The sequence below is a fragment of the Macaca fascicularis genome, chromosome 5, assembly GCF_037993035.2.
Source record: "Macaca fascicularis isolate 582-1 chromosome 5, T2T-MFA8v1.1".
NCBI classification, from domain to species: Eukaryota; Metazoa; Chordata; class Mammalia; order Primates; family Cercopithecidae; genus Macaca; species Macaca fascicularis.
Window position 1 is genome coordinate 5,323,933 of NC_088379.1, and position 17,848 is coordinate 5,341,780.

The following is a 17,848-nucleotide window of genomic DNA, read 5'->3' on the forward strand; positions in this document are numbered from 1 at the left end:
CACAGTTTTTGAGGCTGAAGCATCAATTGGGATAGACAAGTCCGTGCCTCCTTCTGTCAACTCAAAGACTAAAGCAAACGGTATTTCAGAAATAAAGGAGTCCCATCAGATGTGGGACTGTGCTGCACCACCTCCAGGCCCTCAGCCTCTGGGGGCCTCTGCTTCTCTTCTGGAAAATTGGCCGACACTTCTGGTTCCCCTTCTGCTGGCTGCTGGCCTTGAGTGACAGAACGAGCCCACATGTATGAAAGTGCTTGAGAGCCGACCGGGGAGATCATTACTTTGAAGGCCACTGCCATGTGCAGCCTCCCCCAACATCCCAACGTGTAGGGCCTGGTCCTTGTCCCTTGCACAAGGTCCTCAGCCACCTCACCTCTGGGACTATGATCCTAGGGGCCTGTGTGTGCGCCCACGTGCATTTCGGGAAGTGAGGAAAGTATCTTCACAATAAGGCAAAAGCTGATCAAATTCATTTAATCTTTGTTAAAAGCATCACAAATGATTCATCGATTTTAAAAAGGGAAAATAAGAAGGAATGCATTGTCCCTTTGTTATGTGCATGGCAGCTGATGGCCTTGCTCCCAGGTAACCGTGTCTACCTGAATGTCAAATATGCAGACCCCTGAATTTACAACCAGGGACAGCCACGGGCCCACGCCTCGATCTCCATGGGTACACAGACGGGAGCATATCAGACTGTATCAGATGCCACCTCCTTCCCAGGTGCTTGGGTCCACATGCCCAAAATGTTCTTAATAGAAATATTAACATAAAATACAAGAAAACCACAAATAACTAAGGGGAAAAACCCTACCCAAACAGCTGAGAGAATTAAACGAGTGGTCAAGGAAGGCCAGAGACCTAGAGTGGCTACCGCAGGCACTGTGAGCTAAGGGGGAGGGCGGTTCCCAGGGTTCCATGTTGCCTGTGGGCCCCAGGCCTGCTCTGTGCTCGCCATGGCTGTCCCTGTGTGCCTGACGCTCGCAGGCAGCCTGCTGGCCAGGGACAGGTGTGAGTGGGGTGGCCAGCAGGATGAAAGTCCCTGCAAAGGCGTCCTTGCAGACTGCAAGCAGGGGAGTGGGGGCTGTGGCAAGGTCCCAGAGAGTCACGGCCCATGTCCCGGATCCCATCTCCAGGAGGACCTTGAGGACAACTTGCAGGGCCGCCTCTGGCGGGGGTGGGGGTGGTGGAGGGGGCGCAAGACCCCCAGGTGGGCAGGCAAGATGGGGAGAGAGCTTTGGGTCTGGGGGGCAGGTAGCATGGTTGGGGACACCTCCATGCCTGTGTAGCCCAGGGTGCTCCCCTTGTCCTGTGGCCTTGGACATCCCCCAACCCAGGGACATGAGGCTCCAATCTCCACAGGTGGTTTACTCAACAAGGAGCAGGCGCCTCCTCCCCACCGGGCACTGTTTGGGGCATGAAGATTCACCCCTGGGCTTTCTCCTCTAATGGACCATGTTTCTTTTCTAGAAAAAATGGGGTAATGCCCCCGAGCTCAGACATGGTGCATGGGAGAACGTCTGCACCTTCATTCGGATTCACCCCCAGCCAGCGCGTACCAGCCTGGGCTCTGGCGTTCTCCCCTTCTGAAGGGGAGGCCACGGTCATCTGAGAGCCCTGCCAGAGAGGAGGGGGAGGATGGGGAGGAGGAAGGGGCTACTGACTTCCCATTTCAAGGCAAAAGGTGACCCCCCACCCCCCATATTCCTATGTGTAGACTTACACTAACATCCCTGATTCTAGGAAACGGGGTGGGGGGTATGGAGACCGCACGGCACTGGGGAGCAGAGGGCTGGGTTCGGGGCCACCTCTGCTGTGACCCTGCTGTGACCTTCAGTCACTCTCCTCCCTGGGCCTCAGTTTCCCCTTCTTGAAAATGAGGGGCACCCTGATGGCCCTTCCAACCCTGCCATCCTCAGCCTCTCCCAGCTGGGTTTCCACCGGGGTCCCTTCGCCTACAAGGAACTGCAGCAAACTCGTGCATCCAGAGCCGTCTCCACCACCCACCTTTCTGGGGGCTTCTGGCTCCTTCCAGAGCCCAGGACGGTGGGAGAAGCCTGCAGGATGGTGCTGCTTGCTGGCAGGAGTGAGGGACCATGGGCACTGGGCCCTGAGCCCACCCCACCCATCTGCCCTGGGGAGAACCAGGGAGAGAGCTGCTGCCCCTCTGGGCAGAGGAGGCGCCCTGGGCACTCAGGGAAAGGGGCTCCTGAGTACGGGCATCTGACAGAGCAACCCCCGTGGCTACCACCGGCTATAAAGACGGAGAGTGAGACACCCCCACCACCACCACCAGCTACCTAGAGAGGCATTTACACAGCTGCAGTTTCCAGCCGGAGGGCAGTGTGGTGTTAGGAGGGCCTGGCTCCCGGACTCCCACAGAGGGACTGGGCGGCCGCACAGGTGGGAGTGAAGAAGCAAAGTCAGGGAGGCTCCGGCCTCTGCGGGGAAGGAACCCGCAACACAGTGTCTGAACGGGTCCACAGCTCTTGCAGCCCAAGGTACTGGGTGGGGTCCAGGATGACCGGCCTCAGCCCAGAGAAGTCAGGCCTCGGCCTGAGTGACAGCACGTGGGGCAGCCGTGTGTGGGGTCTGGGGGCAGAACCTGCCCGAGTCAGGCCTGGTGTCCCATAGGGGCAGGGCCATGTCCGGGGGGTCCCGTGGGCTCCCGTGGGCCTGGGCGGGCTTCGACTTATCAGAGGGGGTGGTGCCTGTCGCCTGGTGTGGGGACGACTCGGGGAGGGGGCTTTCCGCAGGTCTCTGAGGGGCGCCGGTCCAGCCGCCGGCTTCACTGGTGGTTCTGTGCCCTCCGTGGGTGAAACGACGGATGCTGGGGCGGCATCAGCTCACCAGGTAGCTGTGCATCTCTCGGGAGTTGATGCTCAGGACCACGCCCGAGTGGTTGCCTAGGAAACAGAAGAGACGCAGGTCCAGTGAGCACAAGCCCTCGGCCGGGGCTGGAGACGGGGCCACGGGGGCCACGGTGGTGGCCTCAGCCAGCGCCTCGAGCCAACGTGTAGTGGGGCCTCCCTGGGTTCCTTTAGCCCGTGCAGGTGCAGGCGGGTCTCCGTGGTTCCTAGGTGGGTGCCTGAGGAATGGACTCTCTTGGTGCCATCACAAGCAGTGGGCCCCAGAGGGCCTGAGAGGTGAGGCCCAGGCCGGCCCCAGCCCGCCACAGCCACTGACCTGCGTGGGGGTCTCCCCCGGCATCGGCAGCAAGGGGGTGCGAGAAGGGCTGAGGCTCCGCCCCCTCCTGGCAGTGGGTGCTGCAGGGCGTAGAGTGGCGAGGCCCGGGGAGGCGAGAGTGGGAGAGAGGGGGGCATAGGGATGTCAGCGTCAAGGGGTGGTCTGGGCATCCTGGGTGGGGGCTGGTTAGGAGACAAGGGGACGGGTCGAGGACCAAGGACCCAGAGCTGTCCCACCTCAAGGGCACCGGGAGACACGGCTGGGAGCACCCGCGGCACAGCCCGGCCACGCCTGAGTCCTCGTCTGAGTCCTCGCCCATCCTTCACCTGGCTGGGCCTTGGCTTCATCATCTCTAATGTGAGGGTCAATTGCACCCCTCAAAGGACTGTCGTGGGTTAGACGGGGAAGTGTGGCTGCTGCACTGGCAAGGGCGGCGTGGACCAAGGGCTTGGCTGCACGAATCTTACTACCCCACTAGCATTACTCTTTAGGGACTTGGAAGCAAACAGCCGTCGGGGGCTGGGGAGCCGAGCCCTGTCTTCCTGAGACCCTTTGCCCTCTGTCCACTCGAGAAGGCCTGGGTTCTCTCAGGACCTCACAGCTGCCTCCATCACGGGGGTGAGCGTGGGGGTGATGCCGCCTGCAGGAGGGGGAGCTCCAAGACCACCTCCTGCCATGGCAGAAGCAAGACCAGTGGAGGGGTCTTTAGAGTCATAGGCCGCTCACCCATGGCCTGGGGCCTTTGGGGGCACACAGCTGTACAGCCACGGAGTCAGGCTTGAGCCCGGCTCCACCTCCTGTCACTAAGTGACCTGGGGAGGTTGAGTAACAGCTCTGAGCTTCAGCTTTCTCATCTGTGCAGTGGACGCAATGTCGACGTCTGCCTCAGGGAAGTCAGATGGTGTCTGGGAGGCGCTGAGCTGGGGCCTGACACAGAGCGAGCGCTCAGTGAAGTACACGGTTCCTGTGATGTTTCCAAGGCTACGGATGCGTCGCACCAAGAGGAACCCACCTGGGCTGGCGATGCTGGAGACCAGAGACCCCCACCGAGGTTGGAGCAGACAGTCCTGGGGAGGGGCTGGAGACAGCGCAGGGGAGGCAGAGAGGGACTGTGGCCAGTCCATTCGGCTGCCCTGACCCCTCTCAAGAGAGTGTGAAGGTCACAGGCTTTGGAGTCTGACTGGCCGGGATCTGGCTCCAGGGTCAGCCAGCGGTTGGCCGAGGCCGGGGTGAGCGACTTCTCCTTTTTGAGCCTCACTTTCAATAATTTGCACAGTAGGGACAGTGGTTTCCGCTGCTCACGTTCTGAGGACGTCCTGGATGCAGGGTGTGAGTGACGCTCCACGCTGGATCATCAGAACAGCAGTGGCAGCAGCTGGGGGTGCTGAGACCTCTGTGGCTTCCTGTGTGTCATTCTCTGCACCGGAAGCTACCGCAGAACCCCCCAGCAACGGTGAGAGGTGTGTGCCGACATCATCACAAAATCAGGCCCAGACGGGGATTGTTAAAAGAGAATAGGAACCATAGGGGAGAAGCCGGGTCCCTGGGGTCTGCCAAGGCGTGAGTTCCAGCTCTGTTCCCCACTAGCTGTGACCTTGGGCAAGGACAGTCCCTGTCCCTGCACTTCCATGTCCTCAGCCCTAGGGAAGAGCCTGCCTCCTTGGCTGCTCAGCTGAGACAAGCATGGAAAGTGCCCACACTGCCTGGCTGCACTTGCCCGACACGGCACACAGGGCTGGTGCCATGGCTCTGGCATAGGCTCCCAGCCCTCTGGCAGGTCTCAGAGCCTCCTGGGCCTCAGTTTACCCCCTCATCCAGAGGAGGAGCTGTAGTGCCTGTTGTGCTGGATGGCATCACGCTCTGACTGCAGCTGAGGGGTGGAGTCCGTGCCCCCTCCCCTCAAACATGGGCAGGGCAAGACACAAGTGACAGGGTATGACTTCAAGGCCAGGCCCCGAAGCGGGTGTGGCTCCTGCCTGGCCACCTCACTCCACATGCTCTTGGAAGTCAGCCGCCACGCTGGGAGGAAGCCCAAGCCACACGGCGAGACCATGTGCAGGTGTCCCGCTCCATGGCCCAGGTGAGGGGTTAGCTGACTGCCTGCATGAATTGCCGGCCATCTGAGTGAGGCAGCCTTTGAGATGATCGCTGCACCAGCTATTGACTGCAGCCTCATGAGAGACCCTGACAGCGAGCAGCCCGGCTGAGCCCACTCAGCTCCCAGACACCAGAAGAGCAAACGGCCATAAATGATGCTGCCGCTGAGGTGGGTGGTTTGTTGTGCAGCCGTAGATGACTTGACTGGTCTTTTCGCCCTGGGCATGATCACATCCGTGGAAATGCTTCGTAAACTGTAAAGCGCGGTGCCGCAGGTCCACGTGTGGGATGTTCCCTAAATCACCACCGCAGTGAAGGGGAGGACTGAGAGTGCTGAGGGAGCGGCTGCGGGGCAAAAGGCCTCCCACACCCTGAGGCCAGAGTCAGGCTTCCTTTCAAAGCCAGCCCTGCTTCCCGTCCTTTCCCTGCCTCGACTGGGCTGTCGGGGGCTGTTTGGTCATTGCCAGGGATGGGGCCCTCAGCGTCCACAGGTCTTGGATTTCATCTCTGGGGGCAGCCCTGAGAGGTCGCGTCATCCCCTCATCAGATGGAGGGACACAGTGGGCCCGACCGACCCAGCAAGGTCTGCTGGACCGGGGTCCTGTGCGTTTTGCTGGCCGCAGTGGCCCAGCGGGCTGGCCTGCGGGAGGGTGGGGTGGGTTTGGGGCGGACGTTACCTAGAGTCTGCGAGTCGAGATCATCATCTATAAACTCCTCACCCGGGGCAGTGCCCTGGACGTCCTCACTGTGGCTCACGGGGCTGGTCATCTCCTGCTCCTTCTCGTTGTGCATCTGGGCGTACACGGTCCTGCCCGGCCGTTTCCTGCTGGACAGAGGCGAGGGCGGCTCAGATTGGGGCGGCTTCCCAGGCCGCCTGTCCCTGGAGCCTTCTGCTGGCCGCCTGGCCACATCGAGTGTGGTGCACGGTGCCCACAGCACTCCAGAGGTGCCTATCCCAGCCCCAAGTCTTGCCTCCCACCCCATCTCTGCTCAAAGCCACTTCCTCCAGGAAGCCCTCCCTCCTGTGTGCTCCCTGGGCCCTGGGATTCCCTCTGCCCTGACACATTGGGTGATCACTGTGTATCTGTCGTCTCCCCTGAGAAGCGAAGCACGGGCGTGTTGCAGGGAAAGGGCCTTATATCCTCTTTCCCCCCAACCCCCACGCCTGGCCACCCTGCCACTGGGCTGGGCACACATTCCCACAGGAGGCACGAGCCGGCCCAGCTCTGAGAGGCACTTGCTGAGCCCCGTCCAGGCGTCCTGGGGAAGTGCTGTCCTCGATTTCCCAGGGAGGAAAGGGAGAGGGTGGGCACAGCCCCGCTGCCTCCACTGGGACCAGGCTCAGGACCCGCCGTGGGCCAGGCTCCTTCATGCACAACATCCCACTTAGTCCAATCGAAACCCAGGGCCAGGCTCCCATTTCACAGATGAGGGGACTGAGACCCAGCGGGAGACGGGGACTTTCTCCGATGCAGTCGATGAACACCGCCAGCCCTCTGGAAACACTTTGACGGCAGGATGGGGCGGGGCGGGACCTGTGACTAGCTCTGAGGGTGACAGAAGGTGGCCAGTATCACCTACAGGCTGCAACACTTCCCCACTGGATTAAAATGCTCAAAGCAGCCCTGCTCCCTCAGTCTAGAGCCTCGAGAGACGAGGGCCCAGCCCCTGCTGGGCCCCAGGGACAGGTGGCTGATGGCTTTGACCGGGTTGTCAGTGCTGCCCAGCCCAGCCCGTGAGTAAGCCAGGAGCTCCGGGGGGTGCAGGCTGTACCAGAGCCTAAAGCCTCCGGCCGCTGGGGCTAAATGGGGCATTGCTCTGTTGTGAGATGGAGCCTCAAAGTATATTGGCCACTTCCGCCTATGCCCAATACATTCAAGCTCCCAGAGCTTGAAGCCACAGCCCTGGGGCTGGCCAGCACCAACTTTCAGCTGCTTTTGTGTCCAGGGCAGTGAGGGGCCTGGCTTCAGGACCTGAAAGCCTGGGCTCAAAGGCCGCCCCTGCCACCTCCTTGCTGTGACAAACCCCACTTGCAGCGGCCATGGGATACAGGTTAGGGAGAGAGTACACAGGAAGGAGGTGGGATCCTGGCCTGGGCACCTGGCAGAGGACAGTGTCATTTGCTCAGCACCAGTTTTAGGGGAAGAGGATGCTGAGTTTGATTTGAATTTGCAGTGCCTATGGAACCCCTGGATACACCTGTTGGGAAGCCAGTGCCTCTCTGAGTTTGGAATTTGGGAAAGACCACAGGACAGACCTTGTTCTACTTCTTTGCCCCATAAACTCCTATTCGTCCTTCAGGATCCCCACCAGAAGTCACTTCCTCAGGGAAGTCCTCCCAGATTCTCCAGTTCAGCTCTGAGTGCTGCAGGCCAACCCTTTGGGTGGAACTGAGTAATAAGGTGGGTAAGGAGCTCCTGGATGCGCTCCCAGACAGTCAGTGCTGTGTCCCAGTGCCTGGGCCAGCCTGTGGGGGGTACACATGAAACTACTACTCGAAAGACCCGCAGCGCGTAAAACAGTGAGACCCAGGGCAGGAGGAGGGGTTGGGGGAGTCCAGGGCCCATGAAAGGCTGGGGTTTGGTGTCGGGGAAGGGCTCAAGCCTCCAAATAAGTCAAAAGGAAGGGGTGAGCTGTAGCCTTTGATGGTCCTCAAGGGTGACCCCGATGGGGAGACTGAGGCCCCCGGAGCTGAACCAGCAGGCAGGGGAGAAACAATAGGGCCAAATCTAGGAGCCGTGTTTGCAGGGAAGGAGTCTGGTGATGCCGCTGTGTCACTTTGCTCATTCCAGGTTTAGCGTCCAGGGAACTTCAGGTTGTCCAGCCCCTGTAGGGTGGCCATGACATGTCCCAACGTGGGGGGATCACACCCACTTCACAGCCAGGGAACAGGCTCAGAAGGAAAGAGAGGTACCAAAGCCCCTCCCAATAAACACACACTGTTCTTGCCACCTCACCCCAGCCTCGGCACAAGCAGCTCCCTCATGGGGACAGCCAGAGCCCTACCCCACAGGAGTGCCTGGCAGGAAGCTCAGCAGCTCTCAAGCGCTCTCAAGAGGGGGGAAGGGATGCTTGGGCGGCCGAGGAAGCCTGGGATGCGGGCGGGCCTGGGTCAGGTCCCAGCTCTGAGTCTGGCCGTCTGTGTGACCTTGGGCACACTGCTCAACCTCTCTGAGCCCAGTTTCCTCATCTGTGAGATGGGCAGTGTCCTCCCCGTGAGGTGGGTGGAGCTGAACGGGACGATGGCTGGGATGTCCCAGGCAGAGTGGAGGAGTAGGTGCGCGATGCTCTCTGGGTTACGAGTGGTGGCCGTCTCTTCCAGAGACCCCACAGGTGGTACAGAGCCAGGCAAGCACCTCCCACTGCAGCCCATCACAGGCACAAACTGTCACCACTCCCTTCTGAAGCCCTGCTGGGGCCTTTTCTAGATCTGCCTGAGTGAGTTGGGCCTGGCAGCCTAAGCCCCATGGTCAGAGCCCAGCAGATGAGGGCAGCCAAGGGCCTTGCCTTTTGAACTTGTAGAGGATGAACGCTCCTGCTGCGAAGAGACCGATGACAAACAGCACCACTACCGCCCAGTAGCCACCGCCGCCGCCCAGCTGCTCAGCACCTGCAAGCAAAGCAGTTGTCAGTGGAGGGCCACGGGCACCACCCATCCTCGTCCCATCCCCAGCCCATCCCGTCTGTTCCCCGCCCTTCCCCAGCCTGTCCCCCGCCCATCCCCAGCTTGTCCCCTGCCTGTCCCTGGCCCCTTTCCTGCCTGTCTTCAGCCCATTCCCATTCCCTCCCCAGCCCTTCCCCAGCCCATTCCCGGCTCAACCCCTTCCTGTCCCCTGCCTGTCCCTGCCCGTCCCCTGCCTGTCCCTGCCCCAGCCTCTTTGGTGTGGAGGCTGCTCCATGCCTGTGGCCAGCACTCCTGATGTGGCTGAGAGGGGCCAGAGGCCATAAAAGACCAGGAGTGCGTCCTGTGTGGCCTTGGAGAAGTCCCTGCCTCTCGACCTGGCTCCCACTGGGGACGGAGGCTGTGGGCAGAGCTCCCCGGCCATGTTGATGCTGGTGTGGGGTGAACCTGCCAAGTTTCAAGGGCATGGTGTCTTTACAAAGCAGAGAAAAGCTCATCAGCTTCTGCAAAGGCTGTTGCCCCAAAGGGGAAAGGATGACTGACGGCCGAGGAGACAGCTCTGTGGGTCAGGAAAGGGGCAGAGATTATCTGAGACCCGAGGCGTGGGTGTCAGGTAAGAGCAGTGCTCCATGGGACATCCGCGGAGGAGAGTGGGGCCCTGGGTCTGACCTGGGTGGGTTCTCAGTTCCATCAGAGGCGAACACCCACCAGGAGGGGGCTACGGGCCATCTGCCCGAGGGCCTTGCAGGGACATGCCTTCTCCAGGGCCTGGATGCCTCCTCCACCTGTTCTGCAGGGGAGCTCCCAGTGGCTCACCTGTGCCTGTGTCCCTCAGGGCCACCAGGACCCGGACCCCGCCTCGCAGGAGGAAGCTGATCTTCTGTGCATTCAGCACCTGCTGGATGGCGGCGAGCCTCTGCAAGCACAGAGGGGACAGTGAGGGGGGCCTCCATGAGGGGGTCCTCCGCCAAAAGGGGAGGGGTATGGGATCCTCCTCCAGGAGGGGAGTGAGGGGTCTCCACGTGTTGGGGGGATCTTCTACCGGGAGAAGAGTGAGGGGGTCCTCCATGGGGGGTGGGGGAGGGGTTTGCCATAGGTGTAAGGGGAAGAAGGGCCCTCCTCTGGTGGAGAGAGTGAGGGGGTGTCCTCCACCAGTGGGGAGGGGAGCAAGGTCTGCTGGGATCCACCAGAGGGGTGGGGAGAGGGAGGGGGATCTGGTGGGATCTTCCAGAGGTAGGGGAGAGTTGGGGGGTGGCTCTGGGATCCACCAGAGGGAGACGGGAGAGCTGGGTGGACAGGTGTGAGTCCTGCTTGAACCCTCTGGAGCCATGGGGCTGGGCGAGCCACCTGGCCTCACTGAGCCTCGGTGTCCTCCTTTGTACGATGGGAATAATCACCCACAAGGGAACTTTCATCAAGAACCATGGATGGGACACAAAGGTGACCCAGACATGGTTCTGCCCTTCACGAGCTCTTGTTTTAGTTGGGAATGTAAAAGAGATACAGGCCACGGAGTGTGCCAAGTTGGGGCAATGCAGGGGAGCTCCAGGAGGCTCCATCCCCCAGTGGTGGTCGGGGAAGGCTTCTGGAGGTGGAAGACCAAGAAGAGAATGAGACAGGGCAGGACAGGAGAATCAGACACCCTGTCTGAGGGAGGGATACCCCAGGAGGCGGTGCTGGGTTGTAGGGTGAGGGATGCAGGGTCAGGGGCACCTATAGCTGGAGAGGGCAGTGGCCAAAAGACAGTCAGCCTTGTGGGCCACGGGCATCCTCCTCCGGGGTCTGTGTGACGTGACAAATGTGTGAGGTGCCCGGCGCAGAGGAGCGCTCCCTCCTTGCCCCTCTTACTTCCTCCTGGCCCCCTCACTACTTCCTGGGTCTGAGTCATCACCCAGGGCTGGGTGGGCTCGGAGACCCGGCCGCCTTTCACAGCACCGGTCAGCTCTGCTATTTTGACAATAGCCATTCTTTTTTTTTTTGAGACGGAGTCTCGCTCTGTCGCCCAGGCTGGAGTGCCATTCTAACAGGTGTGAGGCCATGTCTCACTGTGGCTTTAATGAGCATTTCCCTGATGATTCGAGATGGTGAGCATGTTTTTCACATACCTGTTGGCCATTTGTGTGTCTCCCTTTGAGAAATGTCTACTTGGCTCCTTTGCCCGTTTTTTAATCGGGTCACTTGTTTTCTGGCTATGGAGTTGGGTTTCTTACGTATTCTGGATCTGAACCCCTTGTCAGAGGTATGCTTCATGAATCTTTTCTCCGATTCTGTGGGTCATCTCTTCACTCCGCTGATAGTTTCTCTGGCTGTGCAAGGGTCTCTTGGTTTGACATCATCCCATTTGTCTGTTTTTGCCTTTGTTGCATGTACTTTTGGGATCATCTGCAAAACAGCATTGCTCAAACTGATGCATAGTTTTTCACTATGTTTTCTTTTGGTGTTTTTCCAGATTCAGGTCTACATTTGTCTTTAATCCACTCTGAGCTGGATTTTGTAGAGGGTGTAAGAATCTAATTGCATTCTTCTGCATGTGGATATTCAGTTTCCCAGCAATATTTATGGAAGATATTCTCTTTTCTCCATTGTGTCTTCTTGACAGCTTTATTGAAAATCAATTGACCGTACATGTATGGATTTATTTCTGGGCTCTCTATTCTGTTCCATGGGTCTACGTGTCTGTTTTTATGCCAGTACCATGCTGTTTGGATTACTATAATTTTGTAGTGCATTTTGAAGCCAGGGACTGTGATGCTTCCAGCTTTTTTCTTTTTGCTCAAAATGGCTTTGGCTATTTCAGGCCTTTTGTGGTTTCATACAAATTTTAGGATTTTTTTTTCTATTTCTGTGAAAAATCTCATTGAAATTTTGATAGATCTTGCATTAAATCTGTACATCACTTTATGTAGTATGGACATCTTAATGATATAAATTCTTCTAATCCACGAACACAGGATATCTTTCCATCGATTTGTGTCTTCAAATTCTTTCACTGGTGTTTTATGGTTTTTAGTGCACATGTTTTTCACCTCCTTGGTTTAATTTGTTCCTAAGTTTTTCACAAGTTTTTCATGTCCTTGGTTCAATTTGTTCCTAAGTAGTTTATTTTACTTTTAATTTTTGATGCTATTGTTAGTGGGACTGTTTTCTTGATTTCTTTTCCAGGTAGCTTGCTGTTAGTGTGTAGAAGCGCTCCTGCTGTTTGATCGCCTCTGGTCCTTTCTGACAGTGGCCCTCACCAAGCCTCACTTCCCGTGTCTGTAAAATGGGATGTGGCACCACGTGGCATGCTGGAGTGTGCACTGTCCTTCCCCTGCGCTGGCCATGCCTTCCAGATCACCTGAGTGAGCGTCGGTCTCCATGACCAGTGCAGGCTATGTGAGCTTCTGGTTCATTTTTAGAAACTGATAGTAACATTTACTCTTTTAAAGTGTACAATTTAATGCATTTTAGTATATTCCCTAAGTTGTGCAAGCATTACCACTATCTAATTCCTGCACATTTTCATCCTCTCCCAAAGAATCCCCTAGCCTTAGCAGCAACTCCCCATGCACTCTCCCCCAGCCCCTGGCAACCATTCATCTATTTCTGTCTCTACGGATTTGCCTGTTCTGGGCATTTAATGTGAATGGAATCACACACTACGTGGTCTTTTGCAACTGGCCTCTTTCACTTAGCATCATGTTTTCAAGGTTCGTTCATGTTGTCAGAGGTGTCAAGGGCTTCATTCCTTTTGGTGGTCAAAGAATATTCCATTGTAAGGTTGGACCACAATTTGTTTCTTCAGCAGCTGATGGGCACTTTTTGACTGCGATGAGTAATGCTGCTGTGAATCCATGTACTGTGGATGTATGTTTTTGCTTCTCTTGGGTATATACCCATAAGTGGACTTGCTGGGTCATGTGGTAACTTAGGTATAACTTATTGAGGAATTTCCAGCCTGTTTTGTCCAGCAACTGAACCTTTTCCACCAGCAACGTGAGAGGTTCCAAGTTCTCTGCTTCCTTGTCAATACTTGAAATTGTCTGCTTTTTAATTTTAGCCATCCTAGTGGGTGTGAAGGGATTCTGGTTCATCTTTGAGTCCCCTTCCCACACCTGTCACATGGGAGGTCTTTTATCTCCTCCATGAGGGCAATTTGGAAGCTGTCCTTTGCAATAAAGACATTTGCTAACTGCATGGGGGCTGACTGCTGCTCGGCCCTGAAACTCACATCCTCGGGTGTCTCCCTGACAGTGCTTACCCTCATTTCCCAGTGCCCCTGGCAGTCAGGTTGGGGCCATGTGACCATCTCCAGCCAATGACACGGGAAAGGAAGTGAGCAAGTACCCCTGGGAGGTGGTGCAGCCTGTGCCCTCCCCCCAACTACACTGCTGCAGTGACCTTAGAGGCTGTGCGACTTCCAGAGGGTGTGTAGCCACAGGTGGACGAGGTTTAGCCACCCTGAGTCAGACTGATGCAGCAAGAAAGACACCTTTATGCCATGAGCCACTGAGACGTCCCTGCTTGTTGTAAATGGCCCGAGCCCTGGGCTGCGCAGGGAGGACCTGGGAGTCCAATGGCCACAGGACATACCTTATCACTTGAGAGGCTCCTCTTCCTCGTGGGCCTGGGAGGGGGCAGGAGCACGTAAAGGTCGGCCAAAGTGGGCAGCCCCGGCTTCAGCACGGTCACCAGCAGCTCCTGAGGGACGCTGGTCTCCTGCGGGGAGAGTTTAGCCACTTTGGTCCACTTGTCTTCCTCATCCCCTGCCTCACCCTGGGGCCCCCAGGAACACCCTCTCTCCCTTCGTGGCCTGAGTCCTGGACACCTGTCCCGCAGGCCATTCCTGACCCCTGCATGACATGGGGATCGTTCCAGGGTCCCAGGGTGCCCTGAGCTACCTCCTGCACCCAGCTGCCCAGGGCCCTCAGCCCTGCTCTTCAGGCCCTGTGCTCTCACACTGGCATCCCCTTGGCCAGGCCTGGCCCTCAGTCCATTCTTCAGACCATGACTAGAGTGAGCCAGCACCTTCCTCCCTGGCTGATGTCCTCCATGACAAGGCTCTTGACCACACCATTCCAGGTCTGTGACCCGGCCCCACTGACTCCGGCCACCTCCCCCTTCCCACTCCCCAACACCCCAGGCCCAGCCAGGGCCGCACACCCACAGAGAACGCTCTCAACCCATAGGCGCCGCTCATGTAGTTGCCTCTGCCTCCTGGAAGTCCCGTTCCACACACTTCCAACTGGCAAACCCCTATTCATCCTTCAGTGCCCAGGACCCTTTTACCGGCATTCTTCATGGGGGGGAGCCTAATTAGAGAGGCCTCAGCCTGTGACAGCCTCAGATAGCTCTAGAGGACTGGTCCTCTCTCACAGGGGGACCAAGGGCCGTGGGTGTGCTACAGCCCACCCTGATGTCTGCCTCCCGGGAGCTCCCTGAGGGCAGTGGGCACACTGGGTCATTCTCTCTGTTTCGTGTCTGGCCCAGAAGAGAAGTTCAGTGAATGAAGGAAAATTGCTTTAAAGAGACTCTGGAGCACTGGAGGACGGCAGCGGGGTCTCCCGCAAACGGCAGGTGATCCCTGGACTGTGTGTGTGGAGGGTGCCTGTGGTCCCTCCCCTGTGAGGTGGCGCTCCAGCTGCAGGTCCCCCTGAACGAGGGCAGTGCCGCCCGCCCCCCACCCACAGCTTTCAACACCCCCAGCTAGCTCAAAGGCCAGAGCATCATGTGCAGGGGCAGTGCCACCCGCCTCTCCTTGCCCTGGGTGCCCCGGCGCCCTTGGGCTTCTCTGGATGCCAGAAGTGCTGCAGGGCTGGGGAGGCTCCAAGCTCTGGGTGGACACCTTGGAGAGCAGCCGGGTGACCACCAGGCCCACGTCTTCCCTCCACTCAGGCGTGTTCGGGTTGTAGGCATCCAGCTCCTTGGAAAACTGCAGAGGCACGACCTGAAATTGATCTGGAAAGAGGAAGAGAAGGGAGACTGGTCAGTCCTGAACAGCCTGGCTCAGACGGCTCCAGGGTGGGGATCAGGGGCAGCCACATGCCCTGGATGGTCCCAGGAGGCCCTTGATTCAGATCCCAGGGCCCAGCAGCCCCATCGTCTTCTCAAGCAGGCCGAGAGCAGCCCTGATTTTGTATTTGGAAGCCAACTCCTTCCCTGGATGCCAGCAGTGGTGGTCTGTCCCAGACAGGACCCATGTCACTGGCTGCCATCTTATAACAGCAGTGACAAAGATGCCAGTGACGATGACAAAGACGCGCTGACCCAGGAGGGAGGCCTGGTGTGCGCCGAGCCTGCTCTGTGAGATTTGCCTCCTTGACTCACAAGGATGAACACACCCTATGCGGTCAGCCTCTCATCCATCAGGGATCCATGGACTTCAACAGGCTGGTCCCCCCACCAGATTAAGAGTCCCTTGAGAGCAGGGGCCCTGTCTTCTTCTCCTTCTCCCACATTTCCCATGGTCCATGGCTCAAAGCCCATTTTTAAAGTCATCAGGGGCCTCAGAGCTAAATTTTAACCTCTCTACTTCTCAGGCCTCAGTTTTCTCACATGTAAAGTGGGTGGAGGCTGTGCAGGGCTGAGGCAATAAAGGGACAAGTGCTTTGAGAACTGCAAACCCAACATCTTACAATGAGGGTGGTGATGGCCTTTGCAAAGCTCCCAGCCCAGCAATGAATGAAGAATAGCCAAGGGCAGCCTCCTCCAGGGTACGAGGCGCCTGTGTAGGCAGCCCAACCCTCTGTACACTTGTCCAACTAAATATTTAACTGATGGCTGCTGTCCACAGTAGAGGCTGTTCTTAAAGCAAAATGAGGGTTTGTTGCTGTGATGATGGTGGCAATGAGATCTGCCTCCTTGACAAGGGGGTTCTCCTTCAGTCTTAGGACCGATTGGTATTGTAAATATCTCCCACAGATAAATAAGGATGCAGATTCAGAAAAGGAGGCTCAGTGTTTCTACAGACAGAAGTCCTCTTTATGCTGCAATCATGAGACAATGCTCAGGCTCGGCCGGAGGTGCCAAGAGGACAGAGGCCCTGGAGGCAGGCAGAGCCCGTTCCCAAAACTGGCTGTCTTGCTGCTGGGTGACTTTGTCCCTAGTGTGTTGTGTCCCATGAGTGTCTTGGGACACAGGATTTATCAGTATTTATTTTACAGACGGGGAAACTGAGGCCAGAGAGACCGGGAGACTTTGCCCAGGCCACACAGCCAGGGCAGGGCTGTGTTTATCCAGCCCCTCCCTCCCCACCCCAGGGCCACCCAGGGTGACCAGCAAATTCATGGCTTATGAGACCCATGTGGCCTGGCCTCCTGGACTGCAGCAGAGATGCAGAGGCCGTGCTGCCAGACCCCGGGGAAGGACTCACCCAGCACACGGAGGACCCTGGAGTCCTGCAACACCGAGTTCCCACAGGCGGCCTGCACCGTCACACGCACGTCGCCCGTGTCCGAAAACCGCGTTGTCACAGAATTATCCAGGGAAAGGAGGGGCTGCAGGGACACAGCAGGGCTCAGGGGTGTGGCCAAGTGAGGCAGCGGCCATAGGGGACTGGCCTATGGTCGCTGCCTCACTGAGAGCATTGCTGTCCCTTTGTTCCCATCAGCAAATGGGCCTGTTATGGACGTCCTGTGGTGGCAGCACCCAGGGAGGTACGGGACGGGCAGCTGGTTCTTGTTTTTTTTTTTTTTTTGAGACGGAGTCTTGTTCTGTTGCCCAGGCTGGAGGGCAGTGGCACAATCTTGGCTCACTGCAACCTCTGCCTCCTGGGTTCAAGTATTCTCCCATCTCAGCCTCCCATGTAGCTGGGCCTACAGACATATGCACCACCATGCCCGATTAATTTTTGTATTTTTAGTAGAGAGAGGGTTTCACCATGTTAGCCAGGTTGGTCTCGAAACCCCGACCTCGTGGGCACCTGGTTGTAAGCCAACACAGCACAAACGTGAGATCCTAGCACCCCCCTTCCTTCTCAACAGCTCTCCAGGCCCGCCCCCCACAGGCATTTAGGAGGCCTGATGTGGCTGCCGGGCTGGGCCTTCACTCACTGACCATGTGATCTTCCCATCCCCACATATGGCCACAGCTGTGTGGATGAGCCATGGCTCCGTCATCCACGGCACCAAGCCAGTGCCCAGCTCAGGACCCAGCCGTGGGGATGGTGCACACTCAGCGGGGGTGGGGGGCGCCATGTTGATGCAGAGACAGGAGAGGCCACCCCCATAGGTGTGGATGTGGAGGCGGAGGCTCTGCCAGGTGAAGTGACATGTATGGAGCATTCAGCTGGAAGTGGCAGAGCCGAGACTTGAACCCAGACCCTGAGCTCCTTCTCAGACCCTCCCCATTCTAGAGAAACATAATCCATAGCCCACAGCCCCTCCCCTTGCTGGGCCTCTGTGTCAGGGCGGTCAGTTGCTGGTAGGGGGCTTCCTGCCTGGTGGTGCTGGGCTGTTTGCTGAATGAATGGAAGATGCCCCTCACTGGGTCTTGCCCCCAGTCCAGGCATTCTGCTAATTTGGACTCTCTCCTGCTCAAGGACTATCTGTGGCTCCCCACTGCAGACACAGTATAACCCAGGCCTCTGAGTGAGGCTTCTGAGCCCCCTTGACCTCTTCTTCTGTAAAGCTTTCCCTGAGCCTCTCACTGCAAATGCTCTCCTTTTCAGGAGCTCTCATGCAGCCCACCTACCCGTCCCCGTGACTTCTACCACCCCCAACTCAAGTCAGCCACCGTGTTCCCAGCTCTTTCCCAGGAAAAGGCAGGGTCTAGTCTGACTCATCTGGCACCATTGAGCAGATGGGCCCTGAACAGGCACCCACGGGCGCTGTGTCCCTCTCAATTGCCCCAGGAGAGGCCCAAGGGTGAGGAGTGCGCCCTACACTGGTTCCTTCTGCTAAAAACCCGGGGCCATGCTCTGCTTTACTGTGAACCTTTGTGGGGAGCCGGCGGGAAGAAGGGCTG

General features: G+C 57.8%; 1 protein-coding gene across 8 annotated transcripts in view; it reads right to left on the reverse strand.

The window, feature by feature from the left end:
- Positions 1 to 458: 458 nt before the first annotated feature.
- SORCS2 (sortilin related VPS10 domain containing receptor 2) overlaps positions 459 to 17,848 on the reverse strand; it is a 572,125-nt gene continuing 554,735 nt past the window's right edge. For 2 of the 8 annotated variants that reach the window (XM_045392082.2, XM_074039376.1), the window contains 7 exons: positions 16,257 to 16,380; positions 14,730 to 14,842; positions 13,478 to 13,603; positions 9,722 to 9,821; positions 8,791 to 8,893; positions 6,003 to 6,106; positions 459 to 2,906 (listed from right to left, as the gene is read on the reverse strand). In XM_045392082.2, the coding sequence (XP_045248017.2) occupies positions 2,842 to 2,906; positions 6,003 to 6,106; positions 8,791 to 8,893; positions 9,722 to 9,821; positions 13,478 to 13,603; positions 14,730 to 14,842; positions 16,257 to 16,380 (735 nt within the window). In that variant the 3' untranslated portion in view covers positions 459 to 2,841. Of the gene's footprint in view, positions 2,907 to 5,960; positions 6,110 to 8,790; positions 8,894 to 9,721; positions 9,822 to 13,477; positions 13,604 to 14,729; positions 14,843 to 16,256; positions 16,381 to 17,848 lie in introns of all 8 variants that reach the window. The other 6 variants (XM_045392079.2, XM_074039374.1, XM_045392080.2 and 3 more) reach the window with 3 other exon arrangements.